The 20,470-nt window shown below is 34.6% G+C and overlaps 1 protein-coding gene across 1 annotated transcript in view; it reads left to right on the forward strand.

Annotated features, from left to right (window-relative positions):
* The window catches only part of LOC119644704, a 266,859-nt gene extending 246,389 nt beyond the window's left edge, over positions 1–20,470 (forward strand). The window contains exons 2-6 of the mRNA XM_038044400.1: positions 5,150–6,222; positions 7,184–7,426; positions 9,537–10,374; positions 17,170–17,801; positions 17,868–20,470. Of these exons, the coding sequence (XP_037900328.1) occupies positions 5,150–6,222; positions 7,184–7,426; positions 9,537–10,374; positions 17,170–17,801; positions 17,868–20,114 (5,033 nt within the window). The 3' untranslated portion in view covers positions 20,115–20,470. The remainder of the gene's footprint in view (positions 1–5,149; positions 6,223–7,183; positions 7,427–9,536; positions 10,375–17,169; positions 17,802–17,867) is intronic.

Raw genomic sequence — 20,470 nt, forward strand, 5'->3', positions numbered from 1 at the left:
TGGACATGGAAGTTATCATCTTAAAAAGTGTTATGCATACATTATGCATCGTTCACCAATCGCGACTGTAACTGCTATAGAAATAGAAATCCGCCAATCGCAACTGTAGATACTAGTCATATTTTTTCCATTGCGTTCGGGTTCGAATCGCGATTACATTACACATTAAAAAGGAAAATTTTTTTAATTATATTTTTACATTAGTAGCTTTATAGAAAAAACTTTAGTTAGTAGATTAAAGATCAACTTGAAAAGGAATTCAAAATCAAAATCAAAATCCAACAATTCGTTGCCCAATAATTACGCTTAAGAATTACTACGCTTTACGGTCACTTAAAGAATTTATTAAATGAGTAAAGTTTTTTGTTAAACTCCCAACTAACAAATTGCTCTGACTTGCTTTGAAGGGACTCAAAAAGAAAATAACAAAAATATCTTACGTATATAGCTGCGTTTTAACAATGGTTATAATTATTAAAAAAAAAAAAAAAAATATTTTAAACAAAGTCTAGTTGACAGAGGAGGGGAAAAAAAAAACTCTTTAAAAGTTAAGCCACCGGCTGGTCACCCCAATTCAATACAAGTTTATCAAGCAAATATAAACACAACACATTGATTTGGGTATCTCCGCACATATTCCTTTCTGTATTACTATATGCGTTTGCAATTTCGGAGGCTGACTTGCCAGACATCACTACTCGAAATACTTCTACTGATGTTAATAACATCGAAACTGGATTTTGTTCCTATAAAAAGAAAAAAAAAAAAAGTCTTAGAATACGAATTTCGAGTAAGAAAGAGCAAACAGTAATAAAATAAATTGCATTTGACTTAAGCCGAATCTATCCGTATCCTCCCCTAGCTCGGATACCATATCTTGATAGCACCCGGTATTTAATTGCAAGAAAGAGCAAATTTCTCTTTATATATATATATATATATATATATAGATGATGCGGTCGATATTTGTGTATTTGCAACACAATACAACTTGGTAGCTCTTGTTTAGTCTCCTATCATCGTACTACAAACTGAAAGTCATGTTTTCATATTGCATTTTATTTACATACGAAGCAGTTCTATTGCCAGACATTGCCACATATTAATCGTACACTTGGGAATATTTCGCAGATAGATTTTACTGATACCCGAATAATTATTCAATACTAACTTTAATATTCGAAAATGAAAAGCTTACTATTATTACTTACTACTAATTTTAGGCCAACTTTTAAAACGATTATAATGATGATATTCAACTTTATATAATAGAAATAAAACGAAATAATTTACGATCGAATTTGCTGAATGTTGAAATATGCAGACGGACAGAGATTCATAATGCATGTCTGATGGCCATTTTTGTGACACAAAAAAAATACATACAATAATTGACAAAACTAACATACCGTTCCGATAATGGTGGGTAGACAAAATCAATTATGAATGCATTCATAAAAGTTGCCATTGAGTAAAAAAAACCGAAAGACAACAACAAAAACTAAAGAAAAAAACAAAAAAAACAAAATGTAAAATTCTTGCAGGTCTACAGACCTGCGCAAGTTTATGTGGGCGTTCGATAAGTTACTCTAATCGATACGACTACCAATTTTTCAAACTGTCAACAAAACTCTTTAATGGAAGCTTAATTTTGTTACTTTACCAATAATGATAAACCGGTTTGCTATCAAAAATTTATCTACCAAAAAATCTGAAAATGTAAAAGATAAAGCAACGTAAACTTTTCAGTGATGAAATCCCAAACTCTTAATAATGTTCATTAATCATTTTCTTAAGATTTACGAATAGTTTTATATTAAAATACAAGAATATCTTAAAAAAGGTATTAACAAAAAAAAAACAAACAAAAAAATGAAAAGCAGTCAGGACAGTTTGGTGCAAGTAACAAATTCGATAGGGTTGTCAATGCAAAATCAAGTCTTTAACGAAAATTACGAAAAATCATCAACGCATCAGCACACCCACCCACACATTTCACCACGAATCACTAAGCTATAGGCTAAGCGCTCGTAATCGAGCACTTTGTTCGGCTAATAATTTTAAAATTCTTTCAAATAAATTTTTTCTTATTTAAACACAAAACACGCTTAAGATAAAAGTTTGAGATAAAATTCGCAATTGTATTAACGATCAGTTATCGATTTCTGATATCCTTTCTCCTTATCAAGCAATCGTGTAAGTAAAACATTCGCTTTAGCAAAACACAACTGAAAAGTGCCATCTTTTCTCAATGGTTTTCAAAGGTGGCGTCAAGTTTAGATTTCGCACAAATAGCCGACACGATTTAAAAGCTATTTCGAGCCCGAGTTGCAATTCAAAAAATTATTAAGAAATTTTCTCGTTTCTTTGAGAGAAGCGATTAAACATCCTTCTACGCCTATCTTCACGCATTGATATTTCTGGCATCTCCATTGACGACGAAAGCCATTGTAACGTCGATTCTGTGTTTGCTGATATATTATAAAATTCCTAAGTAAACTTTTTAACCCTTTGCTTCAATTTTAGTAATCCTAAGTCGTCCGTCGTTGGACAAGCGTGGCTAAATCAAGTTAACACATCTCACTTTCATACTTGATAACTTCTCTGAACTGTTTGTTTTGTTGTTGCAAAGGGAATGACGAAACTTAACACAGGGACTGTAATCCATCGATTAAATGTTTTAGTGGTTAATATAATCTACGATAAAGCCAAGTCAGTAAAGTGGCCAACAACATCAGTACTAGGCAATAATGTAAAATAAGAAAAAGAAAATTTTGTAATCCATATCTCTGCAGTACTTAACTTTTATACGCTTCACCGAAGGGAAATATCAGAAATCTTATCAAGCATAGACCTTCTTGAACCGTCTGCTACTTAGACATGAATGTGTGCCTATCAGGTACTGAGGTCTGCGGAATCAAGCGATCGTTGGTATAGGATGATGTGCTTATAGAAACTCTACACTCGTAAGGTCACAGAAGTTGGGAAAATATTCCAATGCCTAGTGCTGAAATTAATTATTCTGCGATATTCCGATAATTCTTAAAGTCTCCAACATGCTTCAGCTTACTTAAGTGAAGTTTGCCTAAAAATATTCTTAATTCCCGGCATGAATCGACATAAGCTGTTCTCTAAAGATGAAAGATTTCATGGACAAGTTAACAGATTAGGGCTTTTCATGAGCTTGGAATAGTTTCCGTTAAGAAACGCTTACAAAACGCTTACAGAAGTTTTCATGTATTTCGCTTTTCCCTTTTTCCCTTGTATAGGAATCGACGTCGAGCGTGATAACGAAAATTTGATGCTTCTAAAGAGAAATGTGTTGCGCATGCCAGCCTATGATTACTGGAAATTTCTTCATTGCTTGTCTTACTTTATGGCCTCCATTAATGATCACCCGGAGAAGACAAAAAAATTTGCAATCGCCTATATACGAGCGTTTCACAATCCTATACGTACCCTGTATTAATTTAAGACGATAGATATCCCGAAATTGCTCCGATTGTTACAACGTTTATGTAGATTTTATTAACACTAAAGCCTTTCCGCAAATTTTGCGAAGCATTTAAAACGCAATTTCCTATAAAAAAATTTATGTTTTTATTCATTTATTTTATTCTATTTTATTTGTTTTTTTTTTTTTTTTTTACACCCATCACCATCAAGGATGAGGGGTATATTCATTTTGACAAAACATTTGGCAACGCCCAGAAGGCAGGATTACATACCCCACAAATTATATATATCCTTGATCAGCAACAAATTCCAAGTCGATGTAAACACGTCCGTCTGTCCGTCTGTCCGTCCGTGTAATGTCTATTGTCAACAGACATAAATAAAGCTATCGACTTGAAATTTAGCAGAAGCATTGGAAGTTTTTGCACGCAGGTTGGTATTGAAGATGGATTAAATTAGTCGAAGGACACGCCCACAGCACAACGTAAACTGAGAATACCTCTGTTTAAAAAAAAGGAATGAAAAATTGGTTTTTTCGCTCATTAGTCATAAACTATAGCAAATAAATGTACAAAAATTTGAACATATATTCTATGGGCAATGCTGTAGCATTTGTGCACAAAAATGGACAAAAATTTACCACGCCTATCCAATATTATGGTGTATGAAAATTTAATAATTTTCTGAATATCTTTAGAACGCGTAAAAACACGCTTCAGAAACACCCTAAAGTATAAATTCTTAGTCAGTTACAAATCTTGAATGCACCTAAATATGTCCGCCTGTTCGTCCGTCCGTCCATCGGGCTGTTTGCGCAACTTTGTAGCATTTGTGGTAAACATTCTCCTATTAACGAAAATGAAGATATCGCCTACAAATTTCCAAAAGAATTTATATAAGAAAATTTTTTAAAGGACACACGTACACGTACAACACCCATATGCCTCTATGACAAAAACTTTTATTTTGAAAATAGAAGAAATCAACAGTGCCTGCTCCATATTATTAGAGGGTGAGAATTTTATTCTGTTACTTCTTTTGTCCTTTTTTTGTGGGATAAACGGTGCGACGATGGGTAAAAAAGATTCGGTCCCGACCGAATTTAATTTTCTTACTTGTGTTTTTTTTGTTTTTTTAAATTACGTGAAATTTTGCCCGTCGTTATGACTGAAGCATTAAAAATAGACAACACCCTTTAAGTCGTTGTGACTTCAGTGCGGATTTGCGATACTTTTGCTTAACAATTGCATGTTCTAAGTGAGTTGGTTTCTTAGCCGAACAAAAATGACATAATCAAACTACGTCGTAATGTGTATTGTATAATCGCGTTTTTTTTTTTTTTTTTTTTTTAACATAAAAAGCGTAAACGTTGAACCATTATTCAATCTCTTATTGTGAGTGGGTGAATGTAGGTTTCTACCACAATCTCCAGCCATTCAAGAACAAGTTTCGTAAGCATTTTTCGTTCTTATGAGACATTATTGCACTAAAGTAGTATTTCTTTTTTTTTTTTTTTTTTTTGTCACTCATAAACTTTTATATAACCATTTAAGTTGCCGTCGTCGGATTTAATGGACTTTTAAAAATTTTAATGCTACACATAAAAATATTTCACTTTAGCGGTATAAGATAAGAGTAGAATATTTTAAGTTACTTTAATGACAAAAACGCATTTTTTTTTTTTCTATTTCAGATGAGTCCAAATTGAATGCCGGCTCTTGGGAAGATTCCCTTCCATCTGCCTTAACTCAAAATAACAATATCAATCCATTAGCCGTCCAGCCAAGTGCACATCATCCCAACAACGGCAACAACGTGACCACAACTACAGCACAATTACATAACATATCGATATTGAAACGACCTGAAGTACGTGGCGGTTTGCAAACGTTAATTATACCACAGCATTCACAACAACCGCACCATCATCATCATCATCATCATCATCATCATATACATACAAGTGCCATAAGCCGCTGCAGTGAAGCGGCCATACAGCAACAGCAGCAATTGCCCAGTGGTGCTGCTTCAGTTAAATTAAGCGGCAACACAATAGCCGGCGGCAGTTTTAACGCCAACGGCGGCACCTCTGCCGTTGGTGTAACATCGTCTACATCCGCTACCTCCGCAGCACCGAATTCAGCAGGTGTTCAAAAACATTTGGACGACAGTTGGTGCTCAGCTGAACGAGGTGAGCATACACCTACCGAAGCACACAACAAGTCGCCAAATCCCAGTATCTCCTCGGAAGACGAGGAATTGGCACACGAAGAGAAGGCAAACGGCAGCGCAACGTCATCGCTCAGTGCTACAAATCAACGCAATTCCCAATTGCGTTCGACCTTTAATCGCGCCAAACAGCACTTGTCATTTGACAAATGGCGCTCGCCGGGCAATGTAAACAATTGCGCTGCTGATAACAGCACAAATTCAAGTAATAACGCCGCAGGAGGAAGCGGTACTTTAACTAGACGAGCCAGTACTACTACGTGCAGCATAATGCCAACCGCTCATCAGCCATCTAGGGAAGATATTACAACGCCAGGGGAAACACCCGGCGGTAGATTGCAAAGGTGGTTTTCAATGAAACGCGGTTCTTCGCATCAGTACGATGTTGGCGGGAGGGATGGACGGCAATCAACTTCGTCTAGTATCGACTATTCAGATACAGTTTGCGACGGAACGTCACACATGAGTGTAACGCAAAAGCTCACAAATTCTGCTCATACAACAAAATCTGCCTATAAAATGCCCGGCGTACCAGAGGTAAGACTAATACACAAAATTGTATGCAATAGATTCCCATTAATTTTAAGCATGTCCAGGCAGGACACCTAACACATATACAATCGCCAAATATCACATTATTACGGAACAATTTTCCTCATCATATACTAAATATTAAACCTTTGTGCCATATAAGGAATTATTTTATCATGGTCGCCGTTGCTTGCCATATTGCCGAAAAAAAAGTAAACCTATTTGATCCGAAATTTGACAAAGTAATGCTTTACATCAGAACGAGTCTTGTGAGCCTAACTTTCACCATAAAATTTGAAAAATTTCACATTTTTGCTAAATGAAAAATTTATTTTGTCATGAAAAACCTTGCAAGGTAAATAATCGCGGAAGTACACCTATATGCTCCAAATTCGACCAGGCTAATTACTATTGTGGTAAAAATTGCACTATGAAATATTGAAAATCAAACCTTACCCTATGAAGGAGAAGGCGTTTTTCGTTCAAGTTTTCGTGCAATTAGTCAGCGAATTTTGTCGAGAAATGTGAAAAGTTCTAATTTAGTTTACCATAACGACATTTTCGAAAAACTGGTCCGAATCAATCCATTTTTGATAGAGGTTTTTGCTTGGATCAAAACGTGCCATTATATCAAATTTATCAAGATTGAATACAAGAATACTTGGACAGACATTATGTTATGAACAGACAAGCTTAGATCAAATGATTTTGAGTCAAATGGTATAACCAAAGGTGGGTTTATCTTAAGTCGTTTTTTAAGTGCTACATATATCCGCGCAATCTTGGCATACTCTTACATACTCTATCTTGCATCACAAATGATGTAAGTTTCAAGTAGCGTACATTTTTTTTATTATTTTATTCGATGACTAAAGATTGCAGTTTAAGAAAGAATGGAGGAAACAAAATTGTATTAATAACGACATATATATATATTTTATTTATGTTTCTCGTGTATGCGTTAAAGAATGAAGATGATGAAACGTCTTCATTGACCGCATCGACTAATAGATTCGATTTGGATTTAATGATACCGCCTGGTAGTCGCGCCAATGGAACGGCCCGAACAACTCACAATCGCTTGATGCAACCAATGCTACCGCCAGCGCCACCCGGTCTCTCACAGCAACAATTAAAGCGACGTCACATTGTCGCCGCTATCGTACACAGTGAAAATTCATATGTGGCAACCCTGCAACGTCTAGTCAATGTAAGTAGCCGAAGCAACTTAAGCGTCTACACATTTTGCAAGTTTCTTTTTGCACGAAATTCATTTTAGAAATTGCACGAATTGTTGCAATTGAAATAATTAAAACAAATAAATCCAAGAGACCTACACTTTCAACACTAGCCGCATTCTTATTAATTGTGGATTCGTTTCTTTACTTTCTTCACTAAATTTAAATATTTTTCTTCTTTTTTTTTTTTTTTTATATGTTTGTATTTTGTTTATTTAATTCCAAAGAATATATATGCGATATACACGATGGGCGCGCATTATCTATCATATTTGGGATAAGTAGATATATATACATCCCAACTGCAACTCATTCAAATTCTTTATCGAATTTCGTACGCCATAGCTGACGACTTTTGTGCATAATTTCGTTACTTTAAATGATCGAAAATATAACATTAGACCAAACCCATTAAGCCATTCTGATTGATAAGTTTATGTTATTCTTCTGGACGGGAAATTGAGTCAAATAATTTTCACAGGTTTCTTCTCAAGTCAGCCTTTAAGTCTTAAGCGTGTTTTTTTTTTTTTTGTTTGAGGACAAAACCAATTGTATTTGGACAGGTTAAGGATGGGCGAAAATTCCCAAAACAAAGATAAACGTATTCGTAATCTAAATATGACGCCTCTTATGATGTTTAGTTGTGAACACATCACTATGATCGCATTAATTTTTGGCTTTAGAAAGGGAACAGCTCATGATGAACAATTTCTTTCCAATCTTACCAAACCTAGATCAATGCTTTAAATGGCGTCAACTTCAGTTCTTCCACTAAGTTATTGTCCTGTTCAACACAATTCTCATCACCTATCATTTCGCTTCGCTTAATCATTTCGAATCGTCGCAAGCGAAAACTTCGTCTATTACATTTTTCGCTACATACATATCAGACTTCATTTTGTATTGAAATCGTTCGAGACTTCACTGGATATCAATGGTTCGATGGGGAAGTTAAAAGTTATCAGATTTGTTGATAACTTAGCCGTTTTAGCTCTGACATAAAAAAAAGAAGACAAAAATGGGTATAGACGATAAGAGCCGAGCACCTAAGCTGCTAATGCATTTCTGAAGGGTATATTTTTAAGTAATTCCAATATGTACCTCTACGATCAACAGGCCACGTGCTCGCGAGCTATTAGAGCCAAAATTCAATTTTATATGAAAAAGTCTTTGGGTTTTGGGTCTTTGGGTCTATGGGTTTACATTATTCTTTATGATTAGTTCATATTGATTGTATATATATATATATACATATATATATATGTATAAATAATAGTTATTGCATGTAGACATTGCAGTTGCTTCGTTTTACTCAAGTACTCTTTTTAAGTTTAACAGCTTCATTAATAATTATTATTTTGTAGAACCTGTAGAACCATTTTATGAATTTTACAATTAATCCATAATTATAATATTTTTCTTTACATGCCATGCCATACCATGCCATCCACCAAATATAAAATTCTTCCTCCCTACGTTACGCTATGTATCGATAATTTAACCATCACCACAACCACCATCATTACTAATCATTATATTCTTCATCTCTTCTAAAAACTAAATTATAAAAAAACCAAAAAAAAAAAACAAACAAAAAAAAACAAAAAAAATAAAAACTTATAATAGTTGCAAAATTAAGCTAAAAAGAAATTATACATCATGTAAAATATATAGAAAAAAATTACTAAAAATTAATAAAGGGTACTTGAAAAAAAAATAAGAAGATATGGATTTGTGTGTATGTATGTATGTATATGTGTGTGTGTGTGTGTGTGTGTGTGTGTGTGTCTGTATGTATGTATGTGTGTGTCTGTATGTATGTGTATGTGTCTGTGTGTGTGTATGTGTGTGTGTGTGTGTGTGTGTGTGTGTGTGTGTCTGTGTGTGTGTGGGATCGAACGAAGAAACAAAATTAATTAAAAAATATTTCAAAAAAATTTGTCTCTTCTTGGAGTGTTGGAATTTACGGTAATGCAAAGTTGAAATGTTGCTAATAATCTTCTCTTCTCTTCTTTCCTTTTGTTTTGTTTCTTTTCTTTTCTTTTTTTTGTTTTTTTTTTTTTTTTTTTTTTTTTTGAATAGGATTACAAAAAACCTCTCGAAGATAGTAATCCACCCATATTGAGTGTTAATAAAATTGGTACGCTATTCCATCGTTTACCGGAAATTTTGCAATCACATCAACTGTTTCGCATCGCCTTAGCCGAATGTGTACGTAATTGGGATCGTGATGAGAAGTTAGGAGATTGTTTCGTTGGAGCATTTAGCAAGCCGCGTATCCTTGAAATTTATTCGGGTTTCATTAATAATTTCTCCGCAGCCATGGAACTGGCCAAAATGGAAGAGAAACGCAAATCGGCTTTGGCTGATTTCTTTAAAGTCAAGCAAATCAGTGCCCATGATCGTCTCAGCTTTTTCGGTTTAATGGTTAAGCCGGTGCAACGTTTTCCACAATTTATACTTTTCCTACAGGATCTACTCAAATATACCCCGCAAGGTCATCACGATCGTATGTCATTGCAATTGGCTCTGACTCAGCTCGAATTATTAGCCGAAATGTTAAACGAACGTAAACGTGAAGCAGAACAATATCAGGGTTTCAAAGAAATGCTCGGCCATATCAGTGGCACTTTTAATACACGATCTTTGGCATCGACGGAAAATAATCGACAACGCTATCTTTTACGTGAGGATAATGTCACGCATATGGAATTCAATCAGGCCGGTTTCATAGTGAAATCGAAGCAGAGACGTTTGCTATTGCTTAACGATAAAGTGATTTGTGTATCGGTGGCACCCAAGCAATCGCATGATTTTGGTGCCACCGAGAAGCTAACATTCAAATGGATGTATCCGGTAACGGATGTGGAAATTGTAGACAATAGTACTTCCGCTACTCTATCAAGAATATTAACTGCAGGTGAGTGTGCAAAGACAAAAACAAAAACAATAACAAAAAAAAAACAAATATATATATATATATATATATATATATATATATATATATGAAAACAAAAACAAAAATAAAAAAAAAAAAAAAGGCAAGCAAGCACCAAACAAAGCTTTTTTTTTTATGCTTCCAAAGGCTTATAGCCATCCATCTTCATGCGACTATCAATGACTTTCCCTTTTTTTGTTGGGAGGCCGCTGCTTTAGAAATTTCCGCGTTTAATGTTTTATGATCTTTATCGTTTTGGGAAGTTGTGTCGCGTTTTATACATTTTCCGTTAGTTTTTCTGTTTTCTAAACACAATAAATTTTCTGGTGTCTTACAATCGCCATATAGTAAATGACTTGAGAAAAAAACTCTCTATACACAAAACAATAAAAGAAAAGAAAATTTAAACCTTTTTTTTTTTTTTTTTTTTTTTTTTGTTTTTTGGTATTGTAGCCACATATTAGCCATTGCACAGGTATATTAAGTTTAATAATGCATTTGAAAACTAACTAACACTGAGCCGTAAAATAGGCAACATTTTTTCATATATTACTCGTCAGGGTTCGTTTAAAAAAAAAAAACAAAAAAAAAAAAAAGCCAGAAGACAAATACTTAGACGCATTATTTTCGGATAGATTCATTTCGATAGGACGGACATGATAAATCACATATTTTTTTTTTTTTTTTTTTTTTTTTTTTAAGAATTTTAGAAATTATTTGCATATATTTTGATTAAATTCAAAAAAAGAAATAAAAATTTGCGCAAAAATCTTGTATTATGATAGGTAGCATGACGTAGTGTATCCAGAAATAAGTTTTAAACTCGGTTACCATTTAAAATCCATTGTCTTTAAAACGCAAACGATTAGGCCTTCTGATCGTTTTCCGTTTTTTCTTTAGCGTTTCTTGCTCGAAAAACAAACCATAAAAATTCACTTTATTTATCTCTTTAACCATTTATTATGTATGTCGTCTGTCTGTATAATCATGCATTCATCCATCCATCCATTCACATCCAAAGTCAAACCGTAGCGGAAACCATACCCTTTTCGCTTCACTCACAAGCTCCGTTTGGCTGCGCATTTGCTATTCGTATCGAAATTGAAATGCAATAATTATGATTTTTTTTGCTTTTGTGTCTGATTTTTTTTTTTTTTTTTGTTTTTTTCTTTTTCTATTTTCTTAATATTGGCAAATTGCATAAATCAACAAATTAACATGAAAAGCAAAATGTTTTTGACATGAAACCACCAACAACCGTCAATAGAGCAAATAAAACAATAAATGAATGCAATACGGTACAGTGACAGTATTGTTTTGTGTCTTTAAAGATTCGAATAAAGGTTAAGTTTGTTGGAAAACAAACAAAAAAGGAATAAAGAAAAATAAAGATTTTTTTTTTTTTTTTTTTTTTTATTTTGTTTTTTAAGTTGCAATACATTCGCAACGAATGCCAATGTTTGTTTATTCATGTTTGTTGTTATTGATTAGTGAGTTAGTTTATTGACACGAAATCACTCGAAATTAATACAAACAGAACAACAACCAACCAAACATAACCAATGCTAAGAAGACTTTATTAATGCTAGGAAGTAATTGCTATTTTAGTTTTAGTTTTAGTTTTTGTTTTTTTTTAACCCAACATCTAGAGTCCAACTCGTACCAAATCAAAATTTTATCGGTTGCGTAACCTGCCGAGCAGAACAAATCAATGAGTCATATGCCCGATACACTTTGCATAATCAAAAATTAATTTATCTGGCATTTGCTTTAAGAGTTACATTATCTCAAATAACAATACCAATGTTATGTTGTTAGTGTTCGTAAAGTAAACCAACCTCACGAAAAAACATGCAACAATCTAAGTTAGTGACAGAGCACTTAGATGATTGCAATGGGGAAATTACGTTAAGAAAAAGTGATCGAAACTATCAAGCACTTCTCTTCTATTCTCTTCTCTTCTCTCCTATAGTATGTTATAGCAAAGCCCTGTGCCTTGTTAGTAAACGCAAACTTATTTTATTCTCGTTATCATTAATTGTTTCTTAAAACTCTATTCTCTGCATAACATTTCCTCTAAACGTTAGTCTAATCGCAAAATATCTTCCGTCCTAGAGTCACGGATGAATTTTACTTAGAGAATAAGTTCTAGCCTCCTAAACTCGCCTTGGATACTATGTTCATTGGATGAAAGCATGAATCGTATCCGCTTTTTGCTTTTGAGGAGAAGCTTAACTAAGAACAAATCTATCTGCAATAAATTTTACAATAAATTAATCTTCAATCTTCTTCTTATTATATTTTGAATTGTTTGAAGCACAACGATATGCCTATGTTTATGTCTATGCGTAAAAACGACTTGAAACAATTGAAAATCATTTAATAAATCATTTAAGGCTGTCTGGCCTATGTCTCTCCCTTTATACTTGCTTTCAAAAAGTCTTCATAAAGTGACGCCTGGCTTCAAAATAAATTTTTAGCTTGAAGGCCATTTACTGATTTGGCCACCAATGAAACTAATATTCTTTCTTCACTTGGTCGGACATACTCAAGCGAGTAACACATATTTATTGACTAGAAATAGATTATCTCTCACGCAGTACAGTGTCCACTGATCCATGCCTTATTTCGACTGAGGTGTGAAAGACTTTGAACACATAGCTAATCACATCATCTCTTACGACTCATCATTCTACATACTGTCTAGCTAGGAATGAAGCATTATGGGCAATCAAAAGGGAAAAAAAACTCAGAGAAAGTGATAAATAAAAATTGACAACAACAAACATTTAAGATCACTTTGTCGATTAAATTTCCAAAATGTAGCGCCTTTTAATGCGTACTCTAACCTTATGGAACTTTTATATAGACAAGACAAGAAAATATTACATACATATATTATTGGGTGTATGTGTGCAGAAAATAAAGAAAACAAAAAATAATAATAAAAGAATTAAAATATCGTATGATATGATGAACATGATCTTGTACTGTGTTTAGGCTAAGAGCGATTTCATTGCTTTCGTTACAACATTTTGTTTGAAATCGTTCGAGTTGACCTATAGATATATGTATAGTTTCTCTCTCTCTCTCTCTCTACATTATAAACATATGGGGTATAATGAGAAATTTTTACAACAGTTATTAAGCTTTTAAGGAACAAATGGCTAATGCTGAATGACCCGAATGCCCGAACAATTTTCACATAATTAATATATATTTCAGATGCAGTGGATTGTTCCCGGCAAGGAATTTTATGCATTTATTTACGTTTAGCAAGCTACCATTGTGACATCACACAAAACAAGTAAAAATATTATAATTGGGCAAGGCCAACTTATAAATACCCTAAGTTGTTTCTTTTAATGCAATTTTTCATTTCACTTTCGTGATAAAATGCCAAAGATGTTGTTTCCTAAATAAAGGCATCATTTTGATGCGAGCTCTTCTTTTGATGAAAATTCCATATATGACATGACCCAAATGTAACAAAATTATTCTTCTTCTCAAAGATTTGATTCGTCTTAAACCTACTAGGCTTCCTCCTTTCATCTGGGAATTCTTTTATAAAGGAAACTAAATCTAAGAAATGGACTTTGTGCGGTTCAACTTGTGCGGCTACAACTAGTTTTCTATAAAGTTATTAGTATGAATATTAATATGAATATTATCGTAAAATGTTAAAAAGTATACCTATACATATACATATAATAGCTTATTATTGATGAAAGCTCCTACATATATGCTGTAACGTCTATACAATAGATCTAATTGATCCAAAGCATTGCCAAATTTATTGTTTATATCAAACTAATTTTTTGAACCATGAAATGTTATATAATTTTGACGCGTTTAATTAAAAATCTATTATGGGACAATGTCCAAATTCCAATGTTCCCCTTTACGTTTACGATATTTTTCACATCAATTTAAAATGTCAAATTGTTCTTACTCGGCCATTTTTATTGAGAAAATTTTTAAAGATTTCTATTTTTTTTCATATAATGCCTTTTTCAAAAATTAGTCGTTATATGGAGAGTGGTAGAGAAAGTGGGGTTTTCAATTGGGTCAAAACGCGCAAGCGTAATAAATTTCATCTAAATATCTGGAAGACAAGAAAACATAGACAAATATCATATGGGCAAACCGCCAGACGCAATAAGAGACAAACTTATCTGAAATCTATCTGAATGGTACATATATACGCATAAAATTAATATACGCAGTATCACGAATTTTGGAAATATTCGCAATTAAAAAAGAAATCTTTATATGCTTTAAAAAGTCTACCCTGTGAAGATAGGGCATGAAATGAAAACAGCTGCTCGAAGGCAATTAATAAGTAGAAGATCCACCTGAGTGATCGAAGGCGAGAAATCTCGACTAGCAACTCAATGGTCGTGGGTTCGAATCTCAAGTACGGTAGGGTTATTTAATAAAAGCCAATAGCTAGCTACCCGATGCTAGTGCTTTAAGAGTTTACTCTTAAAATTTTGTTTTTCTAGCGAGGTTAATATAATAATAATAATAATAATAATAATAATAATAATAATAATAATAATAATAGGAAATACAAGGACTAAATGAAAGAAAGGCTTGATATAAGGGGACGTATTGAGATGCTCGAAATCGATATATTCGTTAGAGAGCTTAGAAAAAAGACCACAGATTGATACAACATGTCTTTTGTTCAATCCAGCAACGAGCATTATTTCATTAAATCGTTTATGAGAGATCGTGAAACTAGTCTAGATATATAAAAAAAAAAAATTTATTACTTTATCTCCTCGTTTTATTTGCATTTTTGCGAAAGTTTTAATATCATATGATAAATGGATCGATTAACAAACGGAGAAAGAATCAAAGTTGCTTGCGGAAATTGTCACAAGATCTAAATATGAGAAGCAAACGCATATGAATTTCATAAGTGAATATGATTCACCCAAAGAGCTTTTTTGAGTTTCCCGTTAAGAATGTCTGCCTACTTACAGATCATCTTTTCTTTTGCAGATTGTATTGAAGCTAAGAAATATTGAAGGTCGTCAAGTCGGTTCTATTGCTTAAAGCTGACCATAAATTCGAATCATTGCCAGCATTCGCGACAGACAAAATCGCATATTTATTATTTAATTCTTTCCGCGACTCTCCTTTCATCATTGGGTGGATAGATAGTTGATCGTTGAAAATTTGCATCCTAAAAAAGTCGGGAAATAACTTCAATACAGGCAAACGCATATAGAGTTGGTTGGTTCTCTTTTGAAAATCCCCGATAGTGAAAAGACGAAAAACCAAAAAAAAAAAAAAAAATCAAAAAAAAAACTTTAAAATATTTTTATCAATTGATCGATGAAAGACAACAGACAAACAGACATACATATCAATGTATGAAATGTGATGTGATTAGTTAGGAAAATTTTCCGATCGATCGATTCACTAATGCGCTCTCAATCGGGGAGAAATTTTGCAAAATTTTTATATAGTTGCATAGTGCTTGAATAGTGCTGGGCATCCAAGGGTCCACCCCTCCCGCCAAGACTTAAATGCAGCCTTTTTATTGCAGTCTTTGTTTTTTCATTTCGTTTTCATTTCGTTTCATTACGAAAAGTTTTAAATTTCACACAATGATGCAAAATCATAATATTGATAATCGGCATCATCGTAATTATCATCATCATGACATTACAGATATTATAATATTGTTGTGGTGAAAGAAGTGAAAAAAAAAAAAAAATAAATAAATAAATAAATAAAAGGAAAATGACAACAATAAAAGCGGCTATAAAAACAACGAAAAGTGCAGCGTTTTCGCTTGTCGAAGACCATTCACTATTCGAATATTTAAAGTCGCGCAACAAAGCAGCTATCATGTGAAAATTAAACAAACAAATCAAACCACGCAACAACCTAAGCGCACAACTTTAGCCATTCATTCGATTTAAAACATCACACAGCTATGTCTGTCTTCTTTTTTTTTTCCGTCTTGTTGTATCCTTTCCTCTAACTCTCCCTAAGTTTTATTCGTCTATCTATATGTCGTCTTTACGAGCGATCATTGTATTCATGTTAATACGCATGCGTCTGGTTTTCATCATGTGCACTTAATGGTGCTTTAATGTTATGCTGGCTGCCATCATGACTGACAGTTGAAAAGAAGGTGGCATTTTCTTCGTTTTGTTGTTGTTGTTACTATTATTATTATTATTATTATTATTATTTCTGCTGTAGAGTTAGTTGTATTACTTTTCTGATTTGATTCACATTTTACATCTTTGTATTTTTTTTTTTTTTTTTTTCTTATTATTGTTTTTTGCTCATCATGATGTTTGTTATGATGAGAACGCCATTTAAGTGCACGCAATTTATTAGAAAAATTTTGCAAGCTTTTCTTTTCAAAAATACAAACATTAAAAATTTCACTCTCGTTTCGAGTCATTGACATGTTATGAAGAAGATTGATCGCTTGTTTGAGATGCATGAGATGTTGATAACTACTTAACGAACGATGGAATGAACATTTACTGTTTGCACTAAAAGTAGGTTAATGGAAATTTTTTTTTTTTAAGTTTGTGACAAAGACCAAGAAAAAAAAACAAAAAAACAAATGCAAAACTTTAAATAGTTCCGATGGAATTTCTCAACATTTAAAGAAAGTTTTGATGAAAATGGAATGATTTTCTTTTATATGAAACGGGAATTTATTCAAAACTCAAAAAAAAAAAAAAAACAAGAGAAGAAAAATGATCTAAAATCGAGCTATTTTTATACCCTTTCATTTAGGTCTTAATCGTGGCGGAAGCCTTAAGTCCAACAGTAGTTCATGCAACAACTATTCAACCAATACTTTGCCGGCGAATACCTCGTCATCGTCACCCACAGTTTATCAAAATGCTAGCTTTGACAGTTCAACAGCTGCCTTATTAACAAGCGGTGCCGACAACCTATGCAATGAGATGAGTAATCTTATGTATGATTATGAGGTAGTGTCGCGTATCAATGATCTGGTTGGTTCATTGAAGGGCACTTATAAGGAGCTCAATACGAACATCACCAGGAATGTAATGAATTCGATTCAAAGCTCAATACAGCGTAAAAATGAAGAAATGGCTTGGGTAGATTCATGTTGCTTGCAATTGGTGGCACGTAACAAGTCAGGTAAAGAGGAAACCTTCACATTCCAGACAATTAATCCTAATGTGAAGAAAGAATGGGTCACGGAATTACGCTTAGCTCAACTGGCATTAGATACGAATAATTCGCCCGCTTGGGAGACAACATCGACCGATCCGATCGCTGCTTCAAGTTTAGCCTATGAGCAGCAACAACAAATGCAACTAGTACAGCGACAATCAAATAAAATGCCACTCTTTGTCAAGGCAATGCCCATACTCAAGTCACAGCATCAAACGGAGGTAAACACGCATCAAACATAATTTTTAGTATAAAATTTTTCTTAATTAAATTGTATCCTTTTTTAGGTACGCTGTGGATGTTATTATAGCATTGCTAATGATTCAAAAATTAGTGGCAATGCTCGTCGCCGCCACAAGCAGCTGAACTACTTGTGGATATGTACCAGTGATGGGTCCGTGTCGCATATTACCGTCTTCTCACAACATATCCAACAGGCCGGCAATTTACGCGATGTCGGCTCGTTCGATATAACCGATTGTCAAATAACAGCAATGGAATTTGTTAAAGGTCTTGAGAATTGTAAAACTCGCGAAGAGTACAACAGCTTGTTAGGCGACCTTATCTGGATGGGTACTGATACACAAAAAATTTTAATTTATTCGGCCAAAAATCCAGAGCAGGAGGAGCAATTAAGTTGCTGTACCGTTACCGGTACAGTCATGCGTATACTCTATCATTTTGATACCGTTTATGTGGCCCTATCTAATGCCACGATGTTAATCTATCGACGAGCCTACGACGGTGCTTGGATGTTAAAAGATCCCCAAGTAGTTGTATTAGGCGAATCATCGTTGTCGGTGCCAAGCCTATTGCCCATCAATATGAACATCTATGCTGCTTGCGCCAACCGAGTATATGTTCTTAACGCCCTAAACGGTGAGATACAGAAAAGTTTTGAAGTTCATCATGGTGCGAATCAGCAAGTAAACCTGATGGCTCATTCTGGTATCGGTTTATGGATTTCCCTTAAAAATTCAACCATGTTATGCTTGTATCACACCGAGACTTTTAAACATTTGCAAGATATTAATATAGCTTCGAGTGTGTTACGCAGCGACGGTAAGAAGGAACAAGCAGTTAATAACAGTGCTATTTATGTAACAGCTTTAATGGCATGCAAGGGCTTATTGTGGGTAGGTACCAATGTTGGAATAGCCGTCACCATACCTTTACCGCGTTTAGAGGGTGTACCAATAATTAGCGGAGGAATAAGCATGTCGTGTCATGCTCACTTCGGTCCCATAACTTTCTTATTACCCTTGGTATCCAAAGTATATCCTTGTTATAAACCGTCTACCAATCAGTCAATGGCAAACGCGTTAAGTACTGCTGCTGAACCGGTAGTGCCTAGCATGGGCGACGATTTGCAATTACCCGCAATAGATGCAGATCCTAAAAAAATTGCCGAAGCTGAATTGGATGAATCGGCGGTAGTGCTAAGAAGGGATTTACCTAAAGAGGAGATTAGTTCAGGCTGCGGATCACCGTCTGCTCTTATGTTACGCGAGTTAAGTACAGAAGGTGTAGATTCAGCAACATCATCTCCTCGATGCTCTAAATTAGACAAACAAATTTCACTGGATCAATCGTTCTCGGCTAAAATTCGAGCTCCTTTAGCTAATTCGCCAGCTTTTCATCGTAAACGTTTCAGAGATCTATCAACGGAATCAGCCCGCATGTCGAAAACATTACCACGTGGTTTAGGATCGCCGGGCTATTACAATTTAGGTTTGAACTCAAACACTAGCACATTGAATCATAGTGAACATGGTTATTGTGATGTTTATGGTCTATACGGCAAACTAATATACGTCAAGGAGGATTATGATGCCGCCGAGGGTACGCAAGGTAATTTAATGGATATGATGTATGAAGGAATGCGCAGATCAGATCCGGAGCTGGCAGCCATACCCGGCCGAGTTAGCACCTTGGATCGGCGTTTACGTATGAAAGCATCGCGACCCAGATCTTTGGATCTCTCTAATTGGTCGGTAGATTCGAAGTCATCTAGCCTATATACATCGTCGGGCAGTGAGGAAAGCATGGGTATTCGATTGTTTGGAGGACGTTCAGTGTCACGCAATAGCAGTAGTGCTAGTCACAAAACTTCCGGCAATGGCAGTGATTTAGGTAATATATCTGAAAATGGACTCATGACTTCGGCCGATGTACACAGTACTCCTAAGTCGGAGGAGGGTTTTAAACTTATGCAACAGCATAAACAAACGGGTAATAATTTAACAACACCGGCGACATCTTCAACACCGCCACCAGCGGCAGCCACGGCTACACTAAAACGCAAGCAAAAACAAAATGCCAAACAACAGCAGCAACAACAGGCCGATGGGCCACGAACTATTATCACATTGACCGGCGGTCGGGGCTATTGGCGGCATGTATGGTATAATAATGCTAACTCGCCCGGTCACAAATCCTCGTCATCGTCATCATCACTTAGCTCCGGCTCTTCAACACCACTTATCGCCAATTCAAACGATGCTCACATTGTAATTTGGGAAAAAAAATTATAATCTGAGGAGTTTGTGTGGCAACGCAAAGTCACACCTTTAACCACAGCAGCATCGACAACAAAAACAACCCAATCAGTAGCAACCAATGCTGGAATCAATGTTTATTTACAGCAATCAGCTAATCTAACTACTTTGGAACGTAGAGGACGAGTTCGTTTTCGTGGCTCCTTTGTAATGCGTGAACGCAACAGCGTATCACCATTAAGTACATCTCCGTCAATGAGTGGGTGCGGTGTGGGCATGGGTGTAGGCAGTCTGCGTAGATTAACAAAACTGAGACGTGGCGGCAGTTTAAAAGAATTCTAACGATTGTGAAATTTTAAATTGAAATAAGTTAAGAAAAAAAAGGTTAAAAA

This window comes from Glossina fuscipes, unplaced genomic scaffold (genome assembly GCF_014805625.2).
Source record: "Glossina fuscipes isolate IAEA_lab_2018 unplaced genomic scaffold, Yale_Gfus_2 0, whole genome shotgun sequence".
Lineage (NCBI taxonomy): Eukaryota > Metazoa > Arthropoda > Insecta > Diptera > Glossinidae > Glossina > Glossina fuscipes.